General features: G+C 46.0%; 1 protein-coding gene across 16 annotated transcripts; it reads left to right on the top strand.

Moving 5' to 3' along the window:
- Window positions 1-265: 265 nt before the first annotated feature.
- Window positions 266-22,556, top strand: ZNF384 (zinc finger protein 384). 16 transcript variants are annotated; one of them, XM_075108102.1, is made up of 12 exons: window positions 266-376; window positions 1,172-1,220; window positions 2,189-2,336; window positions 5,042-5,108; window positions 5,261-5,501; window positions 5,834-6,146; window positions 11,011-11,091; window positions 18,210-18,434; window positions 19,076-19,258; window positions 20,085-20,163; window positions 21,046-21,204; window positions 21,367-22,556. In XM_075108102.1, the coding sequence occupies exons 3-12, from the start codon at window positions 2,284-2,286 to the stop codon at window positions 21,640-21,642; spliced, it is 1,677 nt and encodes a 558-aa protein (XP_074964203.1). In that variant the 5' UTR covers window positions 266-376; window positions 1,172-1,220; window positions 2,189-2,283; the 3' UTR covers window positions 21,643-22,556. The 16 variants fall into 16 exon arrangements, with proteins under 16 accessions (XP_074964203.1, XP_074964085.1, XP_074964060.1 ...); XM_075108006.1 differs by lacking the exon at window positions 11,011-11,091 and adding an exon at window positions 511-611 and having other exon boundaries at window positions 299-376; XM_075107959.1 differs by lacking the exon at window positions 11,011-11,091 and having other exon boundaries at window positions 269-376.
- The last annotated feature ends 4,181 nt before the right edge of the window (window positions 22,557-26,737 follow it).

Here is a 26,737-nt window from a genome sequence, read left to right as displayed (position 1 = left end):
GGCTAGCGGAAGGGAGGGGAGGGAAGCCGAGCCGAGCCGAAGCCGGAGCCCTCCCGCCAGCTCGGCACGGAAGCAGCCAACAGGGCGGCTTCAGTGGGGTGGGAAGCCCTGCTGGGGGCAGGCCCTCACGCCGGTGGGCGCGGGCCGAGGCCGGGACCGTAAAGGAGGCGGCCGTCCGAATTATTCATGAACTCTCATGAATATTCATGAAGACAGCTTGTGCACACACGGCGCACGTCACGCCGGGAAGGCCGCCTCGGCCGGAAGCGGTCTCGCGGTCGGGCTCGGGGACGCCGCGCGCCCGCCCCCACCGGCACAGCCACTTCCGCCCTTCCTCCAGCCCGGGTTCCCCGCGCGCCGGCGCCCCGCACTTCCGGTAAGCGCGCGCCCGCCTCTGCCCCCCCCGTTGCCACCCGGCTCCCGCTTCCGGCCCGGCCGCTCGTTAACAACCCCACTAAGGGGAAACCTGCCGCGGGCCGGCGGTCACCACCGCTCCGCCTCTTTTTCAAGCGAAGCCGCCGATGACGCTATTCCGCTCCGGTCAGCGCCCCGGAAGAGCTGAGGCGCGCTCCGCCCCCTGATCCGGAAGCGACTGGCCGCTCGTCTTTCCGGTGAGGAGGCCGCTGCCGCCGCCGGAGCCAGGGTCGGGGTCGCCGCTGGGGGGTGGTGCCCGGTAATCTGCCGGGTGGCGGGTGCGGGTGCGGGGGGACCCGGGGGAGCTGGACTTCCGGCACCGAAGCGATCCGGAAGCGGAAACGGAGGAGGGCTGTCTGTCTGTTCGCCCGCCCGCCCTCTCTCCCGTCCGTCCGTCCGTCCCTCCGTCCCGGTGTCGGGTGCAGAACGCGTTCGGGGTCTCCGCCGCGAGGGAGCCGCGCTCCGTGCCGGCCCCGCCTCGCCCGCCCCGCCCCGCTCCACGCCGCGGGGGGCGACCGGGCGGCGCGCCCCGTCTTCTGCCGCCGCCGCCGCCGTGTGCGCGCGGGGCCCCGCGGGGGGAGGTGGGTCCGGGCCCCCCTCCCGATCCCGGCCGGTCCCCGCGGGGAGCGCCCTCCCCCGCCCATGGCCGCTCCCCCGGGGGCTGGACGTGGCTGGCGGGTCCAGGGGCCCCGCGTTGCGCCGCCCGCTGTCATGCGGGACCCCGGGCGCCCCTGTAACCCTGGCGGTTTGTTTGCAGAGACGGCCCTGGAAGGAGGAGAAATGCAAGAGGAGGGAGAGTGAGAGGGGTAAGGAGCTCCCGGAGCTGCGTGAGTGACCCTCGCCCCGGGGGCTCCCTCCGGCCCCACCTGGGGATGGGGGGGAGGGGAGGAGAGGAGAGGGACGGGGGTGGCGATGGGCCGCAGGTCCCCGCGTTGGGCGCTTGAAGTCACTCGTGTTCCGGGGTGTGGGAGAGGGGATTGACTGCCTGGAGGGAGCTAAGGCGCGGGGTACGTCCCCTGCCAGGCACCTGTTCCTGCAGAGGCTCGCTAAGTCGGGGTGGAGGCTATGCATGTGCCTGCGAGCGGCACCAAAGTTGTTCTAGCTCTGGTGTGCGGGTTTGAGATTCGGGACTTTGTTCAGTGTGTTTGGGGTATTCCTGATGTGCATCCAGATGTGCTTGTTCTAAAGATGTAGTGGTGCTTTAACTTTGTGGTGCTTATGGGCTTGGTGGAGGCATTTTTGCATTTGGCCTTCAGCATCCTTAGTATTTTGTAGCAATTAAGCCTAAAAACTCCTTGTTACTGAACAAAGATCTTGGGCAGATGTAAAACAATGTTGTAAATCATTCCTGAGTGCCGTACCCGGGGCCTTTTGTCAGGTGAAAACTCTACACCGAATAGAAAATAAAAGCTAGGTATCTGGAGAATAAAGAAACCCATATTAAAAGTTAACCTCTAAATACCTGCATATCCAACCTTGATTATGCCTTCCAGAAACACAGACTCTACCTCACGGTATACTTGCGCATGCTTTTATCTGTGTGTTTATGATTAAAGTGATGACCAGCAAAGAAGTATAAGTCCTGCACGTTAAGTATGTGATTCTGTGACATACTCTGAGATCTAAACTCCAGATTCCTTGTCCCTTGTGAGTTCTCTGGTGCACTCAGTTGTTTATTTGGTGTATGTACCTTTGTGGTCTGTACATAGAAGGTGTTTTTGGTTTGTATCAGGAGGGTACGTTGACATCTGTCTGATACTAGTCTGGTGAATAGGAAGAAGGTCCCATCTCTGGCCTGTTTGTGGAAGCTGGGATGATGAAGGCACTGCATTGGGAACGTGCTGTGGTACAGGGTTGAAGCTCCAGCCCATGTCTGGTAGTTATAGAGCAATTGGAAGGGTTACGTGCAGAGTTCTGGTAAAGTAAGTGTGAGCAGCGTTCAAGTGGGGGCTGTGAACAGGGGTGCATGTTTTCAAAATGTCCTTCAGCCTAAAAGCGGGGTAGGGGAGGGACAGCTGGGGATGTCAGGGCAGTAGTTTGGTGGAGGAATCTTATCTTTGTTTTCTCCCTTTGGAAGACTGGCTTGCTAGTGAGATTGCATGAAAGCTTCAATTCTTATACCGTTTCTCCTTTTTCTCCACATTCTTATAACTTCATTGCACTTCAGCCTTCCAAGCCAAAAGTTTTGAGGCCTGATATCCACTCAAGCATGAAGATTCTTGTATGGGGAGGTGGATTCTAAGAGGGTTTAATGAAAACAGGGTAGTCATCTTTTAAAAGTCAGTAGGAGCCTTATTTTGACTTGCACACTTTGTAAACTGAGCAAACAAAAGTTAAGTGCTATGTGGAGTTCTGGTAGGGGACTAGATGGAGACTGGCAGCCACTGAGTGCCCTCGCCTGTGCTAGGCTGCATTTTAAAATCTGGAAATGGAGTTGTCTTTCATACCTTGTACTCTTTAAATAAGAAAGCTGTTGTGAGATTTTTGTTTAAATTGGCACCTTTCTATTTAACTCCTGAAGTTTGCAGTTGAATCCAGGGGAGTCTTGGGCAACTACAAAGTTTATTTGGAAAATGCATCTGATTACTATGAGACTTTATGTTTTTACAGAATCAGGTTCGCTTTGATTATTTTGATGTGGAAGCTGAGCAAATAAGGGCTTGCTTACTTTAAAAACAAAAACAAACAAACAAGCAAAAGCCCAAAAAACCCGAACATGACATTCCAAACAAAAACCCCCTCTTGATTCAGGTGGTGCTCAATTGCCAAGAATGCATTATCTCTTCACGTGCGTCCATCCTGTGGAAGAAAAAAAAGTCATGTAATTAAGCATTACATACAGAGGGCCTTGCTGTGGGCAGTGCACTTAATAATTAATTTGGCTCAGAAAAGAAAGCAGAGGAAGGAAGGTAAGAGTCTTGCCCCATCAGATTCTGATTGAATCACAGCAATGTAAATCCAGAGTAATTCAGTCAGGCAGCTGGCAGTCTGACTGCATGCCACCGTTGCAAAGTAAATAATTCATCCTTAAGTGTGTTTATTGGTTGATTTGTAGTGAGTGAGTGAGGCTGGAATACTTGGCTTTGCTGTTGTGTGAGCAATTCATAAAAACAAAATTATCAGGTAATTTGGTTCATTTAAATACTGCTTCTCTACATAGAGGAAAATTACCTTTGCATTTTGGCTCACACGCAGCAATTCCACATGTATTTATTCTGCCCTAATATACTTCTGGAAAGTAAGTGTTTCATGCTACTCAGGGCATGCTCCTCAGCTTATCTGATGTTTGAGGTAGGCCATTCAGAAACAATATTTACTCATTAGACTACTGCCACATCATAACAGAAATAGGACAGGACAATCTGCAGGTAGCTGCATAAGAAACCTACCAGTGCTTGCTTTCTCTAAGCAGCTTGCTCTGCCAGATGTTCTCTGAGCATAGTTTTTACCACATGTGTTTTACCTACCAGTTTTGCCATATTTGTTCAGGAATGGGTGCCTCTTCTGCTTCAGGATATATTCTTTTGTTAATTTCTTTAGTTTTGAATAGCGTTTTCACAAGTGTAACAAACTTCGTCTGCTAATGGTATTACACAGAGGAATGTAAGGATTAGAATGGAAAGAGCTTCTTCAGCCAGGTGCTGCTAAAGAGATTATGCCTCTGTCTTTGGAGGGCTATCTTTTGGTGTCGAACTGGTCCTCTGCATGGAGACTTGAAATGGAGCAGTGGGCACTTGACTGGGGACAAAATCCTACTGAATCTTGTCCCAAAGACTGGAGTGAAATGGGCAATAGAGCGTCGTGACATGGTATCACTTGGAAATAGGGTATCTCAGGAGCAGGGTAGTCAGGTTGTTTTCCCGCTGCCTAGTCTCATTGGATGAGAGAGGAGGGTCTTGTCTGTCAGGAATATTGAGTAATGTTTCTGGGTTTCTTCTGAGAGTGGGACTGGGGCAATCAGGTCAGTGGGCAGCAGGAAGTTAGGAGCTCTAAGTTTGACTTCTTGGTCTGCTGTGGCTGTCTTATCTTGGGCTAGTCTATTTCCCTCTTTCTGCCTGTCTTTCTTCCTGTGTAACACAATGCTAATGTCCCCTTGCCTTGCTGCATCTGGGTCTTTACTGTTGAGCTGGGGCGGAGGGACAGGCAGGGTCCAAAATTTTCACTACCTGTGGGGTCAGACTGTCTGCGACAGTAAAAAATGGTTTTCAGCTGTATTTGTCTGGTTGCAGGTGCACAGACTTCATCATTTATGCCATGCACTTGGGTGGATGATAATTGGGGAATTTTGGAGGTGTTCTGGGTTTGTAGTCAGTCAGTCAGTCAGTCCTGGCATGGAGGACTATTGGGCAAGAGGCGTTTGAGATGGACCCAAGCCTGTGGGAATAGCAGACACCCTTTTCCCCTGAAAATAATTTTTGGATAAGGGCAGATAGCCCAAAAGTGGGGACAAGTTGCTCAAGTAAGAAAGGGAAGATTAAGGAACTGACACAGCATTAGACTGAGTCGGTTCCATGTTGGAGTCTCTTTGGGTTTAATGTTCTTTTTGTGTGTGTGTGTGTGTGTCTGTCTGCCTTCTCCTCCATTTCTCTTTCCTTCCCCCTTCCTCTTCCCCCCTGTGCCCAGCTAGGATGGAAGAATCTCATTTCAACTCCTCCCCGTACTTCTGGCCAGCAGTGCCCACCGTCTCGGGACAGGTAAGATCTTTGTCTTCCAACATATTATGCTGGTCTTGCTTCCTGTTAGAAGTTCATGCATGACAAGTGTTTCAGTTGCATTTCTTGCTCAGCCAACTGCTGGGAGAAGCTGTGCCAGGGTATTCTAAAAGCTGTTCTCCCCACCTATTTAGATTGAGAACACCATGTTTATTAACAAGATGAAGGAGCAGCTATTGCCCACAGAGAAGGGCTGCAGCCTGGCTCCCCCCCACTACCCTGCCTTGCTGACAGTACCCACCTCTGTGGCACTACCCACTGGTATCTCCATGGACTCAGACACCAAGCCGGAGCAGCTGACACCACACAGCCAAGCCCCTGTGACTCAGAACATCACCGTGGTACCAGTGCAGTCTGCTGGACTCATGACAGCAGGTAGGGGACTCCAAAGACTTTGGCAATGTATGAAAGAGACTTGGGGATGAGAGGGCAGAGGGTCCTGGAGAATCCTTTTCGGGCTGTAGATTATTTCTAGCCTTACTGATGATGCCTTGGCATGGTTTCACTGTGAATCTCCAGGCACGCCATACATCCACCCTCTTTATGGAAGTTTGACTTCTGGCAGTGGAGACTGGGAATGTGTAGGCTACTCCTTTGTTTGGGCTGTAGTCAAAAGTAGGTGTATAAAGCTCAGTTCTGTGCGATGAGGAGGTTGGATGTAATTAGAGCAGTAATAACTGACTTCCTCCATCTTTCCTTCTTTGCAGGTCCTGGTCTGGTGATAACTTCCCCATCAGGTTCCCTGGTGACCACAGCCTCCTCTGCCCAAACCTTTCCCATCTCAGCTCCCATGATTGTCTCTGCGTTACCCCCTGGCTCCCAGGTCGTTCCTGACCTGTCCAAGAAAGGGACAACCACCCTCTCCGAAGGTGGTGGGGGTGGCGGGGGAGTTGCCCCCAAACCACCCCGGGGCCGGAAGAAGAAACGGTTACAGGAGTCGGGGCTGCCAGAGATGAGCGACCCCTTTGTGCTGTCAAATGAGGATGATGAGGACCAGCACAAGGATGGCAAGACATACAGGTGGGAAGTGGGATTAAACCTTGAACATAACATTGCATGGGGATGGGGGTGTTTTTAACCCTTCAGAGGGTTACATGGGGGAGAAGAGATCTCTGCCTTTTCCCTGTAGAGTAGAGAATCTTTCTGCTGCAGAAAGAGTTGCGTTTTCTCTCTAATCAGGAATGGTTTGCAAGCTGGTGGGTTGACCCAAAACTAAGGATCTCCTTAATGGACAACCTTGATTTCTCCTGAATATACAGGTGTTAATGCTACTACGTTAGTTAATGACTGGGATGTTATGGAGGCTGAGTTGTATCCTTGATGCCACAGCCAGGTAGTATGGCTGGTGTATTGCAGAATGCAGTACTGTCTGGTGCAACTGGAGCACTTCTGGTGTAGGTGAGAGCCCTAGTGAGAGCCTACCTTGGTGCCCAAAATTAGGACTCCAGTTTGTCCAGTGTAAAGACTACAAACTGGAGGCGCACAGAGCAGGATGTGAACTGTGGTGACAGTGCCTGCTCCTGTGTTCATTGCCCCTTGTGATCTCCCCCTATTTCAGCATTCCCAACAAGAGAGGAAAAAATGTATTTCTGAATTTGGTATAAGGGTGTTTCTGAGCCCTAAGGGTATCAGTTAAGAGGGAGGAGAGTTCTGAGCCCTAAGGTTGGGTTTCTGAGCTTGGAGGGATGTGGCTTGAGTTTACAAGTGAGTGGTGGGAAAGGGAGAGATTAACTAGGAGGGAATACTTAAACCAGAGTATAAGGAATGTGAGTGTTTTAGAAAAGGTGGGAACTGGACAGAACGGGCAAGTGCAAGGGAGGAAATGTGATGGTCTGTCTTAGTTGGGAGGCAGGAGCACGTATGGGTGATGTAGTGATAAGTGTTTCTGGGAGATGATTAAGATCAGTTAAGATGCAATGTAGTATCCAGATGAAAACAAAAATAGGAGAGGGTCCCTAGCTCTTCTCACTACTATCTGCCTATGATCCTGTCTCAAACAGTTTCCCTTCAACCATCCTAGACCCTCTTGTTTGTTTGGGTTTTTTTACAGATTTAGTTATGTTCCTGGAATTAAGTAATAATAATAGGAAGGCACAGAGTCAGTGCATCTGCCCCAGGCACTGTTTCATTTTTAACTATAGCATTTTTAAAAAGTTTACATTTTTAAATCAATACAGTTAAATGGGTACAAAACCAGAGCTCGGATCAGCCTTTTTGTTCTCTTACCTAATGTCCCAGTTCTTCCACTTTGAAAATATAATCAGCGTATGGTGAGGAGGGGTGGGAGTGTTAGGTAGCTTGCTATTTGTAATCTCACCATTTATTTTGGGCCTTAGCCACAATTCCACACTACTCAAGCTGCTTACAGTCTGGGTTGCTAATTAGGTTGTTAAATATGTATTTATAGGGGACACAATTGGCAGTGAACACTAGAATTAAAGCTAAACCAAGGCTTTAATTATAGCTCCTTGTTTACTTGTAAGTTTGGAAAAAAATGCCCAAGACCAGGTGGAGTGACTCAGCAGAAACTTTATGAACACGCATAGTCTGTGTAACAGCTCATGAAAAAGACTCTGCAGGCAAAAACCGTATTAGTTTATATGTAGGAACATGTAATCAGGAAGATTTCCTGTCTTCACGTTTAATTTGAGTGTGATATCTCTGCCTCTTCCTCCAGCCTCCATCCCAAGCACGCCTTCCTCTGAGCAGAGCTAGGGTGCAAGATAGCTAAACTGAGATTTATTGAAGACCACCAAGGAGTACTTCTGCCCTCCTTGGGATCTTCTCTTTGGCTGATACTTTCCATGTGCAAGTTTGGAAATAAAAATAATTGTTGAAAAAATAAAGGAAAATGCAATCTTCTCTTGGAGCTGTGGGAGAGAAAACCTTTGTGAAATACAGTAAAATTGTTTCTCCATAGTATACATATGTATAGACTTGCAAGTTAAAACACTGAGGACTCCTGGGTTCCTTCTGTACGCTAGTTCCCATTACTACAGCATGCAGACATATCTTAGCTAAATTAAGACTGGGTGAGGTTCATCTAGTCCTGCTCCCTTCTGAGGCTGGAGGAGGAGTTGCTTGTGGTATTCGTATGTCTACATTTGTGTGATTTCACTGATTCTTATGATGATACACTGAGGACAATCTAGTCAGATGCCTGATAAGAGTTGTACTATATTGATCAATATTACATTTTTTTTCAATACCTAAATCCTAAAGCCTGGGGTGATTTTGTCAAATTTAATTATTTTTTTGTTTTAAGGGTTTTTTTGAGCTCTGTGAGCTCTCTTGTCCTGAGTGCCTGGGAATGTGGCTGATTTCTCTAATTCCTGACTCCTAGTGTATTGGTGAAAACAGAATAAAGCCTTGAATTGGCAGCACAGCAAGGCAGTCTTGGAAGGAATTGGAGGACAAAGGCGATATTTGTAACTCATCCCATTCTCTACTTGAATGTAGAGATTCCTGCTCCAGCAGATGGCAGCTGTTTTGTGGCTGTATCATCTCTAGAAGTGAATTAGTAGTCTGCTGTGAAATTGATGCAAGAATCTTTGTGACTGGGTTTTTCTTTGTAAGAAAAGGTGTGAGGCTTTTGCTAATGATGGTGGTGTTTGCAGATCTTGGACATCTAGCCTTAGGATCAGTCTGCAGAGTCCTTAGTGTGTTGCTTTGTGCCATTAGAAGAATGCTTGCACCTGCAGGGGACAGCATCTAACTCAGTCCTGTGAGGTGTTTTCCATTATGAGTAATGACACTTCAGTCTTGTCTGGATTCATTGTAAGCTCTTTGTTAATCTTCCCTGAGACCTTTGTATAATTTATCTTTTCTGTGGAAAATGAGATCGGCATCAAGAGATTTTCTAGTAAGATGTTGGCAGTGTGAAGCACATGGCTTCTTCTCAGTACTTCAAAAGGTGCTGAGGAAGAGGGAGCGAGCAGAGGTCCTGGAAACAGTAGTATTGTTTCTTAGTACTGTTTTGGTGCCCGTACCTGTGCACTTCTACAAGTTCGTGGTATGATGTGATCAGTGAACGAGGCTGATGAAGCGGTTGAGCCTATCTGGGCCAGGTCATCGTTTTTTTGTCTCTGACAAACAGTTCTCTAAATAGTTTCTTTGTTGCAAGAGGAAGAGAGCTCTTTATAGGTGTTGCATGGTTCCAGTATTGTTTGTACGGCCTAGGATGCATACCTGTTTATAGCCTGGAATGGTTTTGCAAGCTGTGCTTTGAAGCCTAGGACACCAACAGAAAAGTCGTAGGCTTGAGAAGGGCCTTGCATCATACATCATACTGTAACTAACAAGGTCTCTGTTCCCCACCACTAGTTCTGAGTTTCCCTGCTTTCACTAGGTTGTGGGAACAGCAGGGGGGTTGGGAGGCAATAAGCAGCTGAAAGACATAGGAAGCTTCTGAGTTAAGTCTAGGGTGAAAAAGTGCACAGAAGCCTTAGAAGGCTTAGCAAGAAGCAGAGTTGAGCTGTAGAGTGCAAAGAGGCTGGATGGAGGCCCCCTTTAGTGAGGAAATTGGGGACTCAAGGGGAGCCAGTGGTTTGAATACAGCAAGTGGGTATGTTCTCAGACATGTCTCATTTTAAGCCTTTTTCCTTCCCTGTACTGGGTTTAGCATTGCTGTTTGAACTTCCCATGGTTTTGAATAGATTTGAAGTTGGCTAGGCTTTTGTAAGCTACATGTGTCTCTGAAAATACGGTCAAATTTGGCCAAGTTGTAAGCTTGGAAAAAGTCTGTCAAGCATACTCTAAGATGACTTATAGTTTGGTAGTTGAAATATGTGAAGATTTTATCCTCTTCGATGTCTCTTGAGGCTTGCGTGACTCCAGGCACTGACCAGACTGTCTCCACAGGAGAGCTAAATAATCTCTAACCTCTCTCAGTTTCTGTATGAGGTTGGACTACATGTGTATTCTCTCTGCAGCAATAAGCATCTTCTAGACTGGTGCTGAAGGGCCAAACACACTTTTCCTTCAGTCACAACTGCTCCTTCTGCTTCAGAAGGGAGTCTTTTGTGCCCAGTGTTGACAGTAACCTACCCTCTCTGATGGGCACAAAGGCAAGGTGTAAGAAAATGCTGCTTGGTTCAAATGTAGTATGGATAAGAATGAGATATGGGCAGGGCCTGGAGCTGATTTTGTCCAGAAAGTCTGGAAACTTGGTAGAGCAGAGATGGGAATCAAAGAGGAGGAGAGAGAAGAGACTAGAGCCTACAAACTAGGGAATTCAGCACAGGATGTGTCTATTTGCAAGGGAGAGGAGGCACAGAGATGAGCTATGAAGGACCAAGATTGAGGGAAGAAGAAAGAGGCAGATCTGCCAGGGGCTGGAAAATCAGGAGATACGTAGAATTAGCAGAACAGATGGGGACAAGAGCATGGGATGTGGACAGAAAATAGAAGCATGGGGAAGAGGAGGCAGATGTTGGGTAACTGGGAGAATGGAATAGGGAAGAGCCACTGCAGTAGAGGATAAGGAGGCTGGGGCATCTGGGTAAAGAGCTTGGGCATGGGTCTTCGTGCAGGAGAGAGGGGACTGCAACAGACTAGAGGGGGAATTAGGGGCAAAGGGGGAATTAGGTTTGAAGTGTCAGGTAGAAAGTTTGACCACATTCCCTCCAAAGCCTAGAAATATTCAACGCAATATTCCTAAGTTTTGCCGTGTCTCTCAGATCAGCACAAGAATGTGACCTCCTCTGGCAAAGAACCTCATCCCCCCTCTAAGGGTAGAAAAAAGTGACAAAACTACCATTGCTGTCACTTACTATCATAGCTGCAGTGGCAGAGGTCTGTGAGCAGCTTTTAAGATTGCTGATGACCAACGTGGGTGTCAGTATGATGCCACATGTTGGAATTTCTGTTTGCTTTTTTTAACAAGTAGTTCCGTGAGCAGCGGAACTAATGAAGCCTGGTTTCCAGCAGCTCTCCCCTGTGTGGATTCTCTGATGTCTAATCAAGGGTGAGCTTACTAGCCTTTCCCTCAGCAGGGGCTCCAAGAGGGTATCTCTTCTTTCCCCAGCTGTATATTTTTGAGACTTGTGGTGACTTTAAGATCCTTACCCCTTTTCCAGATCTGGTTGAAATTGGCTTATGATCTCAAAACTGTAAGGAGTACAGGTACACACGCACATCCATATATACACACACAGTTTGTACACATAAGCTTTGCTTTGTATATGAATACTGTGCTTGGAGGTTAGAAAATGCCAGAATTAAGACCTGCCGCATGCCTCAGGATATAATAAGGTAAAAACTTGCATTGTGGTAATTTCTCTCTCTTCTGCTGAGATGTTGTAGCTGTGCGTATATGTGCGTGTGGTCTCAGTTCATCATAGTGCCAAGCAGAAGGAATTAACAGTAAAGGTTCTGCAGTCATGAGTTTTAATTTGAGCACGTGTTACTTGTCTGTCAATGGAATGAGTGTGTGCAAGGGAATGAGGGAGGGAGTTACAATTTCAACAGGGGAGAGAGAACTTCAAAACTATTCTGTTGCACATTCTATCTGATCACACCTTAATTTGACCCTATTGAGTCAATGCATTTTGATACTATCCTTGATATGTCATTATAGTCATTGTGTACATGATGGCCTGTCAGAGTCCTGCATGTTTACGTAGAGAACCTGAAAGGAGTGTTTTTAAAACAAAAAAAAAATTACATGGGTTTGCAGAATTGAGAAGATTATTTGGGGAAGGTATTTGACCACTAGTCTGAAAAATTGTAGGTTATGCTTGCCTCTGCTACAGATTTGCTATGGCATCCTACAGCCATGTGGTTCAGGCCTGCAGATAATCTTGCCCTGAAGCGTGTGGAAATATGAGTTAGGTCTAGTCTTCAGTGGATTTGCATTTGCCGCAGGCTAGAAATGGCCATAGACAATTATCCTGAAATGATTAACGTTTAGTGTTCCCAAAACCGTAATCTATTCTCAAGTATCATTGAATAGTCCTCTGTTACATGTCAGACTCTGTTTTGCTTTGTAGAAGCACTGCATCTCATAGCTGTAGCGTAGAAATCTGTAGAAGCTGTGATTTGAATATGTATAATATGAATTTTCTTTTAAAGGAAAAAAAATGGTCACAAGTATCAGTTTGGCCTCTCGGAATTAGTGGGTGAGTCTGTCTTACTGTGTTTCACTCCCTTCCCTTAGAGAAAATAAAAAAGGGACATTGTGGGCATAGATGAGTGCTTATGGAGCACTGATACTTCTGCGGTGGGTACAACAGATGAGTGATTCTGCTTCATGAGGTTGGAATTGTATTGGGTCAATGAGGTTTGAGGCTGTACACAGAGTGGTGACAAAAAAAAACCTGAACACTTGCGTGCTAAGTAACTGGATGTGCAACATAATAAGGATACAGTTCTGTGGAAACAGTCAATAAGGCTGTATCAGAACGCACCTGCATTGCGGAGCCAAATTATGGCGACATAGATGACCTTAATTCTGGCGTTTTCAAATTTGCTAGTGCTTTCTCTTGGGCCTTTTGTATTCTTTTCATTTTAGCTTTTGCATGTTATCACTATACTAGGAAACCCCTTGATATGTTTTACTGTTTTGCTGGTCTTTTTGCTAATGGTGACTGACTTCAAAAATTGGTAGACAAGGTCTTAGGCCTGATGTTGTTCGATAATTTGGAGGTCAACACAAAGTCATGGCTGATAATTTACAGGTAGAAGCAATGCTGGTGGATAGCTAAAAAAAAAATAGGGAAGCTTTATGTGGTTGTTAAATTGGAACTGTTCAAGCAAAATGTATTTTAATACAGTGCAATGGAAGACACAGCCTTTTGGGTAATAGTGTGTGACTTCCCCAGCAGTCAGGGACTGAGACCTAGGTGTTTGGACACAGTGGAAAACAATATCAGACAGAAGTGTCCTGTTGGATACTACTGAATGTGTTTGATCTGAAGATAAGGAATATGGGGAAACAGTATCCTGGAAAGCAATGACTGTGAAAAAGACTTTTAGGAATTAAGTGACATCATGTGAGCTCCCAGAGCGAGGCTGTGGGAAGAGGATGAATGCAATTGTTGAAAGCATAAATGCTGCGAGTCGTTTAAAGAAGAGAGACAACTTGTGAAGCATGCTGAAATACACAAAATTCTGGGTCTGGTATTTTTAAAAGATCATTTGGAAAAAATGACAAAATGCAGGAATGCCCTTAAATCTGAGAATTGGAAAAGTGCTATATGGGGACAGCACTTAAAAACACTTGCTGCCTTGCCAGGAGAGTGTCACTTTTCTGGAGCCTTATCAAGCCACCAAGTGACTGAAGGACTGTGGAAATAAGTTGACTAAGATCTCCAAGTGTAGCTGATATATTTGATAGTATGTGTGCCAGAAGTGTAAACTGGTAAATGGAAGCATAATGTTAACTTTGAATAGGAGTTGATGCTGGGTGTAGAAGTGTGGAAGGAAGCAGAGGTACAATTCCTATGTTTTTGTTTGGCATCTTCATACTCGATGGCTTTATTGTGGTCTTATTCGAGTTTTCTAGATGTGTATCTTGGATGTTAGTTTTGTCTCCTTTCCCCTGCTTCTTACAAAATATTAGCAAGAAAATGTGTAACTTCAGCTTTAAAAACGTCAGGGAATGCAAGGGTTAAATTAGCATTTATCATGAACTGTGCATCCATTATTATGCTATGCTTGCATTAGTTACTTCATTAACTCTGCATTGCAAAGGCAGTATGTTTCCTTCCTTGCTAAATGAACTGCTGACTCTGACAGCCTAAACTTACTCTTATCATCTAGTTTAACTTCAGACCTTCCTGCTTATTTTTTTTTTTAAAACTTGTGCTCTAACTTGTATTTATAGGCTAACAGAAGGAGCAAGGTCTCAATTAACTTTAAGACTAATCTCAGTAGATACTAGGAATTTGAATTCTCAAAGCCATGTAAAAGCTTACATAGTTTTCACAACTGTGATACTGATTAATTAAGCACTTGATTGAAAAATGCTGTTAATCCATGCTAGGCAAATTTTACTATGAGCTGGTGTTTCAGATGGTATTTTATCTTATAACAGCATCTGATGAATGAGGCGGAACATTCCATGAAAAGCAGAAAAAAAAATATGGCACTGTGTGGCACAGGGTTGTAGTCTAGTTGCTATAAGCATCATTTTGTTTATGACTCATCATGATGACTTTCATGTGGGAGCAGAATTAGAATTGTACATCCACCTTTTACTGACATTTCATGATTTTTAAGGGTGTTTCTGTCTAACATGAACATTATCTGAACATCTCACTTTCTTTTTATTGGGAATCTGCAGGGAAATAAAGGATTATAAACTTTGAAAGGGGTTACTTTTGATCTCTGGCATATGGCTGGGTTCTAAATTAACTTTATAGGAAGAGATACACCTCTGTGTTATTAAGAATATGTTCTAGGCTGTCTAAATTTGCAGAGCCATAACAAGCAGCTGTAGGGATGTTGTGTCACACTGTCAATGGGAATGCTGCAGTCATTTCTGTTATTTGCTCTCAGAAAGAACAAAGTGGAAGCAGTGGTACTTCAGAAGCACAGTGGGGAGAAAAGATCAAAAATGCATATTAAAAAAAGTCCATTATTTCATACAGTGTTTTGTTCATGCTTAGCAAGGAGCATTCCCAACTTTTCCTCTCACTAGCCAGGAGAATTTCACTGAAGTAGGATACTGAAATGCTGCTAGCGTCAGATGCAGTATTCTCAATATTCATATAAATTTGACATTTTTTTAATCCATATTTGCCCACTAGAGGGCTGATTGCATCTTCCCCTTTAATATTTGATGTTGTCTGAGGCAGAATGCAAAGCCCTTAATTAAATGGATCATTTGTTCCCTTGAAAATGCCTGATACCACACAATACAAAACTGTCTGAAATGCAGCTTTCTGCTATATTCCAGGGCTTTTTTTTAACTCATAAAGCTCATGAATTTGTTAATGCTACATAACATTCTTGTCCTCTCAGGACTGATGCTAGTTAGACGATTGAAAATGAGTCCTTGCAAGACTTTCTTTTAAAATGTTTGAAGAACAATACTGGAATGTCTATAGCTGCTAAATTCAGATGAGAGGGGTTTGCTTTTGGGGGCTGTTTTTGCTAACAGTCAGATTTATCTTCCATTTTTATGCAAGTGCCAGAGAGGTTTTGAAATGCCTTCTTAATAATTTTATTTTTAAAATGGAAAAAGACATTCAGTCTGTTTCTCTTCATTAAAGTTTATTCTAGGGAATTTCTGATCTGAAGGCAGATTCCTGACAAAGCAAGTAAGTAAAGGAAAGGATGCACAGAAATTATGGAAAATAAAGTAGATGGCTTTATGGCACCACAGATATAATGCATGGGACTACTTAGACTTGATGACATAGTAAAGTTCATTAATTTTTCAGAACAGAGTAGACTCTAAAATATATCGTCATGTTTACAGCACAGAAGAGAGTAGTGTCCAGCATTGTATTTAAACTAGAGCAAAACTTCTAGAAAGGTATTTCAGAAAGGTAGCTGGATCCTCAAAATACTGATTGTAGGGGCCAAGTGACTGAGACCATACTGTAGCCTCCAAGCGTTGTTCCAAAGATGCATTACTGTCATGGTTGGAAAAATCCTATTTCATCTTGGATTTTTTAACTTCTACTGTCAGTTACTGTTTCTTACTTTTCTTTGCTCATAAAACAAGCCCCTAGTAATTGATATTTTTCTCCCGACATTGCTTGGTCAATACCGATATAATTCTATCTTTTAAGCTTTTCTCCAAACCTAGATAGGCTGGACTCAGTGATTCTTTACTGTGAGGTGGGTTTTCCACATGCCATCATTCTTTAAGTTTGCTGAACTTTTGTGAGGTTTTTTAGTAATTGTTGACTATGTGGACTTCAGAATTAGACATGCTGTTGCAAGAACAGTCGCACCACTCCTGTTTACAAAAATGATACCTGCCATTCCCCTTTGTTTTGGTTACCCGTATTAGCACAGTGTTGCCCTGGGAGTTTGTTCTCAATTGAATGGTTCTTTATCAGAGGGCTGATGTTGCGGAACAGAGTTCAGCTGAGAGTAATGGAAGTAAGCATCTGCTGAGAATGAGCTTGATAAAAGTCATGCATGGGATTATGCTATAATTGCTTGCATTAGCAGGGAACTGGACTTGGCAACTCAGAGGTATTTTTCAGTTCAGTATTCACCTCTAAGTTCTTTCTAGGGTTGCTGCTTTCAAGGATACAATCCTCATCCTGTAGGTGTGACTTGATAGCTGCAAAATGCATACGCCGTATTCAAGTCTAGCTTCAAACATTTCTGAAAGTCTGGAAAAAACTGCACACATGTTTGGAGATAGTTTTGGCTTATAAACCAAGAGCTACTTCTTAAAAAAGATGATTCTGATGTTCTTTTTTACGCCTTGTATCTCTAATAGACCTAGGGATAAACACACAAATTGCTTGTTTGATGATTCCAGAAGGGGGGGGTGGGTGTGAGGGGGGCGTTATGTAAGGATGTATTTAGCTTGCATGTTCTGTTAGGGTTTGCAATTAAAGCAGATTAAGAGAAAGATGAAGGTAGGAAATGTGGGAACAACTGTTAGAGATAATAATGAATGTAAAAGAAAACAATGGACAGGAAAAAACGTTATGGCAGGTGTGTGATAGTGCTTGCTAGGGAGTCATGGCTTCTGGTTAAATGGCTTAAAATCAAGCTGTGGCTTGGAAGGCCCTGTGGAAGTTAAGGTAGGTGCTGGATAAATATTGCCTACATTACATAATGCTAATCAGACTGCACACTTCATAAAGCTCCTGGCTCCAGTATAAACAGCCATAATAGTAGATGTAACGAAGTATCCTCCTAGGAGGAGATGGATATGGAGAAGAGCAGGATCAACTCTCTGGCTTGTAATACCTGCAGAGAATTTTGTCACTGAGCAATTTTGTAAACACTTGTAAAACTTGAGGAAATTCCCAGACAAAAACTTGACAACCTGCTGTGAAAGCTGAATTCATGTTAGCCAGACTTCTTCTGGGTGGCATTTTTTTCTCTCAAATGTGACCCTGGAAGTTCCAAGTGCAGGTTCAGTTTTGTCTTGTTAATCGAAAAGTCTGCATATGGAAAAACTACATTCAGAGAAACCTTAACTCTACCCCTTGGTTGGCACACATTTAGAGGGAAGAAAAAAAAAGTCCAGTAACTTGGATGCAGCTTCTATCTCTCTGTCAAATTATCAACTACAAAAGCTTTTACCATCTTGAATTGTATAACAGTGCAAGCTTCTCTTAACAGCCTTGTGTCATGATGGAGGAACAGTTTTTAACAGCAGCATCCATAGCAGATAGATGCCAACTGCTTCTTCGTGTTCAAAGAGTCTGTATGTTACCAAATACGTTTCTGATCATTATAGGAGCAGATGGGTCCAAACCCCTAGATAAAACATTTTGCATCACATCAGTAAGGTAGAAATGATGAAAAACCCATTAGACCGGTGAAATACCACATTTGATATCCAGAGTATTTTTGTGAGACCCACTAGGAAAGCAGCACTGTTACTCTCAGCATTTTGTATTCTAAATACTTGAGTGTCTTCTCAGAAAATGGGAACAGAGTTAAGTGGGTTTGGTCATAACTGCTTTTGCAGACTTTGCAGTACATGGAATTATCTTTTATTATGAAGATGAACCTAAAGGTGGGATTTCCAGGTTTTCCAAGCTTTTTTTGACCAAAATAAATCATAGATGAACAAAGTGGGTTTTGTCTGGGAATTATTATTCCTGTCCCCTTCAGATTGCTGTCGGAAAATTTCCAAAGTGCTGCCCTGTCTCCCTTGTAAGCCTAATAAATTAACTACTTTGATTCTTCCAAGACTTGTACTTGTCTGGCTGCAAAGTTTTGTTTGGTCTCTTCTGCCAGTTCTTAGCTTAAGTTTGTCCCCCTGGGACTGGAGTACTTGCAGCCAAGCACAGTGTCCCGGGTGAAGCCTCCCCAGAACCACATAGCAAGAAAACATCCCTTCTTCACTCACTGTGGAAGACTCTGTCCAGTTAGAGTTGATACATATTGGGGCTTGCCCCCATGTGACACTGTCTCTTCCCCTCGCCCCGGACCCAGGTGCCGGATGTGTTCGCTGACCTTCTACTCCAAGTCGGAGATGCAGATCCACTCCAAGTCCCACACGGAGACAAAGCCACATAAGTGTCCTCACTGCTCCAAGAGCTTCGCCAACAGCTCCTACCTGGCCCAGCACATTCGCATCCACTCAGGGGCCAAGCCCTACACGTGCAGCTACTGCCAGAAGGCCTTCCGCCAGCTCTCCCACCTGCAGCAGCACACACGGTAAGGGCCAGAGGAGGCTGGGGGCCCTCCGCATTGCATGTTGCCGTCATCCCAGCATGCTGTGAGCACCCTCAGTGGGCAAGTGCCTGGGGAGACCTTGGTGTTTTCCGCAGGCTGGTCAGGTCTTATACATGACAAACCAGCGGTAGTGGTATCTGACACAGGAGACTTGTCACTTGCTGTGCAGGGCTGGGTATGCACAGAGGTTAGCGCTGCTCACTCTAAGGGGCATCTGGAGTGATGCTTTTTGACAGAAGGTAGGGTTCGTTGTGAGTAGAGTAGAGTGGGTGTAGGAGGACTGTTCCCTGTCACCCCAGTGTAGTTCTGCCAAACGTCTCAATCCAGGCTTGCAGCCCCCCTGCTATTTCAGCCGTAGGCTTCCCACACACAGCTCTGCCAATGCCCCTCAGTCTAAACTCTATAGTTCCTCTCTCTGGATCCTCCCCCGGTGCAGACAGACCATGGTCTCTTGAATCCAAGGGGAGCACAGTTTGAGACCAAGCGAGCTCATGCCGTGTTTGGAGTTCCTCTGTGTAGCAGATAGCGTGGTGCTGTCCCACCCCCTTTGTGCCCTCATTCCATCAGCACTAGCCAGATGGCGGTCGTGTCCAACTGCTGCTGCTCCTCCTCCTCTTCGGCAGGATCCACTCCAAGCTCCACACGGCGATTGTCAAGCCGCACAAGTGTCCTCACTGCTCCAAGAGCTTCGCCAACACATCCTACCTGGCCCAGCACCTCCGCATCCACTCGGGGGCCAAGCCCTACACCTGCCGCTACTGCCAGAAGGCCTTCCGCCAGCTCTCCCACCTGCAGCAGCACACACGGTAAGGGCCAGAGGAGGCTGGGGGCCTGGCCCTGGCCCCCCCGCGCTGCCGGCATGCACCTGTGGAGCACGCGCGCCAAGCATGCGGGGGGCGGGCGGGGAATGCGGCCGGCTGCACCCTCAGAAGGAGGTGACCCACCAGAGTGGACGGAGTGGAGGCTGCGCAGGAGACACTGACCGCGTCAGGGCTGAGGTGGGCACGTTCTGTCCCTGGGGATCCTTGGTCTTGCACCGTGGGGGGCACAGAGAGAGAGCGATAGAGAGAGAGGCATTGGCGTAGGGGATTCCAGCCTGGCACCATGGGGGTTGGACTGAGTGTGTGGAAGCTTCTCCTGGCATTGCAGGGGGACAGGGACAGATGAACACTTTAGGTGATCTCAACCTGATAATGTAAAAATAAGTGTTGGAAGGTCTATCCTGAGAAGGAACAAAGCTGCTTTCTTGGTGCTGTGGAAGTGAGAGAACAGACTCCTCTTGGTCAGATGGGACTCCTGAGCTTGGAGCAGGGAGCCTGGACCTCCAAGACCCCTCCCCAACCCATTTTCAGGTGGCCCACATGCTGAGCTGGGCAGGCATTCCTAAGCTCTTGCTCCTCAGTCCTAGTCACTCTCTGACTTCTGCTTGACTGGCTATCTTCTGTAACTTCTAGCTGGATACAGGAGCTGGGCAGAGCTCTCTTTGTCCAGATAGAACAGCATCTGGAGGCAACATCCTCCCCTTCCCTGCTCTCCTGAGTGGCTGTGAGATCTGATCACAGCATCAGGCCCTGGCATTCTGCCCTGCCTGCCTGCTCACTGCCTCCTGTTTGTGCTCTTCCTCCTCAACAGTATCCACACCGGGGATCGACCCTACAAATGCGCTCACCCTGGGTGTGAAAAGGCTTTCACCCAGCTTTCCAACCTGCAGGTAAGGGGCTTGGCTTGTCCTGCTCACCAGTGGGCAATGGCAGCTGTCAAGTGGGAGAAGCTACTTGCTTGTGGTGAAGGAGATGGAGAAATTGGGGCAGCTGGGAGGAGAGTGAAAGAATGCAGAAAAGCCATTAAAGCCCTGGGCGGGGAAGAGATTCCTGGCTTTTGTAGCACTAGTGACCCAAAGAAGTCACATAAACAGTCACATCCTGTAAAATTGTAAACTTGATTTGAAAGCGGTGAGGCCTTGGTAAAATTCCTCCCATCTGTTCTGCAGAGTTTTCTAATTTAGCTGGGGCAAGACTTGCTAAATATCACACAGAATAAAATCTGGGTATCTGATTGGGTTTTTTGTTTGTTTTACAATTAAATAGAGGGCATAAGAGTAGGGACTGAGGGAAGCAGAGGTGGTGTGTCCTGCTGCAGTATCCTGGAGGAGGGGAACTGTAGGGTGTGCCAAATGGTAATGGGGTCTAAATGCCTTCGAGCAGTTAATGCAGATCCTGCCCTGAAGGGCAGTGACAGATGTGGGGACCAAATGTGTAGTGAGGCAGAGGAGGAGAGAAAAGGAAAAGACTGGGAAAGAGTTGTGTTGGAGACTGAGAAGATGGGGGTTGTGGAAAGTTAGGAGACTCTGCTCTTCAAATGCCTAGTATGCCTGAGATAAAAGGGCATCTGCGAGGAAGATGTGGTGGGTTGGAGGGAGAAGCTCTGTCTCCTATGCTAGGAGCCAGGTATACCTCCCTCAGCAGGCAGGGGCCTAGGGAGCTTGGGGCATGTCTGGAAGCGGGTGTCAGAGGTGAGACCCGCTTCAGTACTAATACTTGCTTCCTTCCCTGTGCTTGCTTTCTCTTTTCTCCACGCCGCTGCCGCACCACAGTCCCACAGACGGCAGCACAACAAAGACAAACCTTTCAAGTGCCACAACTGCCACCGTGCGTACACGGATGCTGCCTCATTGGAGGTACACCTGGCTACGCACACGGTGAAACATGCCAAGGTCTACACCTGCTCCATCTGCAGCCGGGCCTACACCTCGGTGAGTGTTTGCTGCCGTGGGGGATAGCAGAAGTGGACACGGTTCCCAGGGAGTAACTCCTCCAGATTCAATGGGAGCAGTCCCCGAGTTGTCGCATCCCTCCCCGTTGGCTTTGGCTTTTGTGAACGTTTTCCCCTCCTCATGCCATTCTTCCCATTGCAGGAGACGTACCTGATGAAGCACATGCGGAAACACAACATCCCTGACCCACAGCAGCAGGTGGTTCAGGCACAAGCCCAGGCCTCGCAGCAGCAGCAGCACTTCCAGCCGCAGGGTGGAGGGGCAGCAGGGGGCCCTTCTGGAGACACTAACCAACCCAACCCTCCCCCCCAGTGTTCCTTTGACCTGACTCCTTACAAGACTTCAGAGCATCACAAGGACATCTGCCTCACTGTCACCACCAGCACCATCCAAGTGGAGCACCTCTCCAGCTCCTAGAGAGACCTCAACCCAGGGAGCAGAAAGCCTCTTGTGCATAGCCTGCGCCCAGGGGCACTGCTTGTGCAGTGGCCCTCCTTGTGCAACAGTCTCCGGCCTCTCCTCCTGCAACAGCCTCTTCTGGCCGTGTAACCCTGTTCATGGCAGCCCCTTGAACAACAGCCTGCCTCAAGGGGGTGCTCCTTCTGTGCAACAGCCTGCCTGGTAGGAGGATGCTTCCTTGTGCAAGAGCCCCTTTCCTGTGCTGGGATCACTTCCTCATGCAAGACCCCCTCCTTTCAAACCCAAAGAAAGGCCCCCATTTTGCCTTCTCTCTCACTGTAGGATGCGTATGAAGGGGGGTACGTGTTGAGACATGCATGGTGGATGGGATGGAGAGACAGTCCTTGTACATACAGGGGCTCGGACACATGTTTTCAGCAGGCCACAGAAGAATGTGGCAGGGTTCACAGCTGGATGGGGTTCTTTGAGGATTTCCTTGAGTGTCTAAGAGAGAAATATCCATTCCTGTCCCTCCTGCTTGTGAAAGGGAGGAGGGGTCGCTTGTCCTGCCCCAAGGACTGGATGGGAGAAACCTTCTCCCCAGTGGAAGGTGAGACCAGTGCCCCGGGAGAGGTGAGGAATGTTCACTGGGCTGGACAGGTGCCTACACTGCCTGAGGGCTGTAGAGTATTGCACTCTTTCTCCTCTTCTGGTGGAGAGCAAAAGAGAGGAGTCTGTCTGAACTGGCTGCTGCCTCTCTCTCCCAGCTGTTGGAGCAGCACGATGGCCAAGGCCCTGTAGGAATGTGGGTTCCTGCTCATTGCTCTTCCTGCCCATTGTGGATGGTGTCCTAGCAGCTTGTACTCCTCCTCCTCTCCCTCCTGCTTCCCCCCCACCTCCTCAGAAAAGCCTGCAGGCATCAACAACAAACCAAAAAGCAACTGGAGGGCGGGTAAGAGACTGCCAAAATAATCGTCACCCTTCTCTCTACTCCCTATCCTGAAAGGCGTAAAGACAGCAGTTCTGACTCTCACATGGCTGTCCTGCCCCCAGTGTCCGAAAGGGAAGGAGGAGGAGAAATAGACCAGTCTTTTCAAGGAGCCAGCAGGAGGCAGGGAAAGGCTAGCTTCTCCTGCACACCTCCCGTCAGAGCACTCTCCCAGGCTCCCTCTTGCCAAGACGGGCTGGACTCACATGGCAGTGGTGGCCTCTTCTGGACCCTGGTCATGGGAGAGAATCCCCAAAAGGTGGACAGTGGAGAGAAGGGGATGAAGATCCCCACAGAGAGACCAATCTAATGAGAAGGGGGAGCCAACAAGAATAAACTGAAGGCCCCTTGAATTTATATATATATATATATATAAATATCTATTCCCCACCCCTGGCCCGCTCTGTCCTTGCTGTAACTGTTTCTATCTCTGTGTTTATAAAACGCATTATCCTGGCGAATTTTTATTTTCAATCTTTGTTTGTTTTTCCCTTTCTCTTCGTCTTCAATTCTCCTTCCCTTTTGTTTTTTATTGGTCCACATGACTACTAGTCTTGTGTGTCACTTGTTAGTTTCTTTGGATCATGGAGGCTGACTCGGAAGAGAATGAGAAGGCAAGGGAAAAAGCATGTGTTGTTGGGATTTAAAATCAATTGCCCACCCAAAGCCTATAGAATCCCAGACTTCTGTATGAACAACCAATAGGGGCTTCTTTTTTTTTTTTTAACCACCTTGTATAGAAATAAATGGTGTAAAAGGCTCCTTGAAGGTGCTGCTGCAAGCACCCTGCCCCTGTGATGTGTGTTCCTTCCCCCTGCACCAGAGCACTGCATGACCATCTTGCTGCTGTGAGTCTCGAGCGACTGTGCGGGTGGACGCGAGGGTAACACATCTCTGCCTTTGGGCAGCCTTGCGGTTCACACAAGGAAAGCAAGGAGCTCTGCCGTCCGTGCTCTGCACCTGTGGAGCCTGTGGCAGAACCCTTTTTCTCTGCATTTAGTCACCAGGGTTGGCTGCAGACAGTTGGAGTGTTCTGTAGATCCATAGGTTAGGCTAGAAGAAGCTGTCTGATCTGACTCCTGAATTTCACAGGTGACATTTCAACCCATTTATCCTGTATTGAGCCCCAAGAATTAATGTGTATTTGAAGTATGTGCTGACAAAATTGATTTTGAGGCACTGGGACACAATCTCTTCCATTGGTAGCCTGCTGTAAGGGCTTCATGTTCTCACTGTTTAAATATTTAAACCCGATTTCTCCTTTGAATCTGTTTGACTTTGGATTCCAGTTGCTGGTTCTGGATACGTCCATCCCACTGATTCAGAGAGCCTTAGAGCATAGCGGGGCTTTTTCCCGTGGACTGGTATTTAAACACTGTAATATCCCTTCTCAGTCCACCTTTTGACATGCTGAATAGATGGAACTCCTAAAATCTTCCTCTGTAAAGGATTTCCTCCAGCGCGTGAATTATTCTTGTCTTTTCTTTCTACATCTTGTCAAATTTTTCAGTATCTTGTAAACATGTTCTTTTTTGAATTGAGTGTTCAAGCCCCAGTGCCATGGACAAGGTCCCCCTGCCCTTTGCCTTAAGTCTGCAGAGGATTGTGTTTGCCCTTTTCTCGCAGCATTATAAGGGAGCTCACATTAGCTGCTTGTCTGGTGTGACCCGAGATCATCCAAAGTCTCGGCTTTCTGTGATAGTGTTTCCCCTTTCTGCAGGTATGGTCTGAGTCTTATTTTCTAGATACTTACTGTGAGGCTGTATCGAAGTCCAGTTTGTGTGAATGAGCCTGGCTTACTGATGGTCCAGGATACTTGACGCCTTCCCACTTTGGTCACTCACAGACTGTATCAGTTGTTGTTTTTTACTTTTGGATCCAGGTTGAAAATGCTATATAGCATCTGACCTACACTAACTTGAAAAGCATCATTCAGCGTGCAACTTTTTATTAGCTTCTTTTTGAGACTTGCAGGCTAGCCATTAATCCTCTTAGTATGTGATAAGTCTTTTTGACTTATGGTGCTAGGTCAATGCCTTACAAAAATTTAAGTATGTTGCACCTATGCAGTCCCCTTTGTTAAACCAAAAGTGTAATGATGTCATCTAAGGATGAAATTAAGGTTTGGGTTTTTCTCTTTTTTCTACAAAATCTATATTTCATAAAACCTTTGGATTCTAGGTTTTCTTTTTCATTCATTAATTCTTCATCTCAACAGCTTTTCCATAAGTTTGACATTGAGTCGTTTCATTTGCCTTTTGGGAATACTGTCATGAATGTCTTAAGGTATTTCTCTCATATCCCACGTTTAATTAAAATAGGAATCAATGGGCTAGAGAGCTTGTTAGTGAACTCTTTTAGGCCTCCTATTTCTTTGCTGACTTAAAAATAGACATCCCTACTAGACGTTGTCTAATTTCCTACTTTGATACTAAGGTACTGGATAGAAGTTGCTATTTTTGTACAACTGCCACATCCTGTTTCTTTCTGAATATGGAAGTGGAAGTGTTTGTCGACTGATGTCCCATTCTGTGCCACTAGAATTTTCACCATTTTTATCTAGCACGGATCAGTACTATTAGTAAGATTTCTTGTTTATGTTTTAAGAAAGGCGTGAAAGAATCAAAATCCCTTTCCTATTACCAGTAGTTTTGCTAGCCACAAAGCCTTCCTTACCAGTTTTCTCTATTTTATAATGTCTAATTTATGTTGGTTGCTGTCTGGCCTTCCCCTTTTCCATGTGTTATGTTTCAGGTTGGATTTGGTTTTTATAATTTTTTCTTCTTGCTCACAGACTTTCTCACTGAACCCAGGATGAGCTTTACCAAAAGTTTTCCTCTTTCTTGATTGTGGAATTAGGGCTTTTTTAGCCACAGAATAAATTTTTCTTATAGAAGAGTTTCATTCACATTTTTCTGCCTTATCTCTTTTTTTCTCATGGACAACTCAGTTTTGCTCACCCTGGAAATTAGCACAGATTCAGCACAGGTTTATTACTGCTTGTGACTCTCCTCTATATGTCCATATTCCATATAAATAGGACAAAATTGCCAGTTTCATAGAATCATAGGATGGCTTGGGTTGGAAGGAACCTTTAGAGGTCATCTAGTCCAATCCCCCTGCAGTGAGCAGGGACATCTTGAACTAGGTCAGGTTGCTTAGAGACCTGCTCAAGTTATTATCTTGTCTTGTATGCATCACCTTGAAGTCTGAAAAGTTGACTTGTTTTGGGTGCAGTGTCTTGTATTAAGAAACGTACAGTTTTAAAAGTTGGAAAGATCTTCTACCAACTGGTTGAATTTCCTGGGAAATACCTCACAAGTTAAAATTCCTTGCAGTGGTTTTTCATTTTATGTTTCAAGGTGCTTGAAATCGCCTTTCCTGGTCCCTGGTTGGATCTGTTGTGTTCTAATGTCTGTTATCCTTCCCCTTCGTGGAATCTATTACCTAGCATGGGGATCCATATGTATTTAAGGCTGTACAATTCCTGTGCTATCAGTTATTTCAAAGGTATTATTGCTTGTGTTTTTGCAGTTTGACACTAGTCCTATAGCTTTTACTGTCACTAAGAAAGAAACTAATGATTTTTGACTAAGGGACTTGCCCATCAAGTTTCAGAAATGACACTTTATTCCAGGTGTTTTTTCTTTTCTCATCATTGAGGATTTCTTATTTCTCTGTTTACCCGGAGTCCTATTGCTGGTGTAGAAATAACTGAGGACACCTTACTCTTGCTATATTTGTCACTTATTTGAGTTTGGATTAGGTCTTCCTCTTTGGATTCCCGAGGCTGTTTAACATATTCAAGGTGCTTCAGGCTGTTTAAAAAGTGTAGGTGCTACCTGTGGGATGCAAAATGTAACATCTATACAAAATTCTTGCCTCTTGAGATGATGCCTCAGGTTCCACAGTCTGCAGCTTTTCAGCTTTGTGCAGTCAAGCACACAATAATTCTTTAACTCCCACTCACAAAAGTGGAAGATTCTTTTAACAAGATCCCATGGTCCTTCCTCTTCAGCTCCCTGAATCCTTTGACCCTGCATTTTCTTTGTGATGCCAGTCCATTTGTTTCTGTACACCTGTACCCAGGAAGAACTTGACAATGACTCTGGAGCTCTGTATTAG

The sequence above is a fragment of the Phalacrocorax aristotelis genome, chromosome 1, assembly GCF_949628215.1.
Source record: "Phalacrocorax aristotelis chromosome 1, bGulAri2.1, whole genome shotgun sequence".
Classification (NCBI taxonomy): domain Eukaryota; kingdom Metazoa; phylum Chordata; class Aves; order Suliformes; family Phalacrocoracidae; genus Phalacrocorax; species Phalacrocorax aristotelis.
This window is presented reverse-complemented; position numbering and strand designations above follow the sequence as displayed.

Bases quoted from the DNA above. Each gene is read 5' to 3' on its own strand.
- ZNF384 (XM_075108102.1), top strand. From the start codon at position 2,284: ATGTCTGGTAGTTATAGAGCAATTGGAAGGGTTACGTGCAGAGTTCTG. The intron at 2,337-5,041 runs GTAAGTGTGAGC...GTGCCCAGCTAG, and splicing joins ACGTGCAGAGTTCTGGTAAA to GATGGAAGAATCTCATTTCA. The intron at 6,147-11,010 runs GTGGGAAGTGGG...TTTTTTAACAAG, and splicing joins AAGGATGGCAAGACATACAG to TAGTTCCGTGAGCAGCGGAA.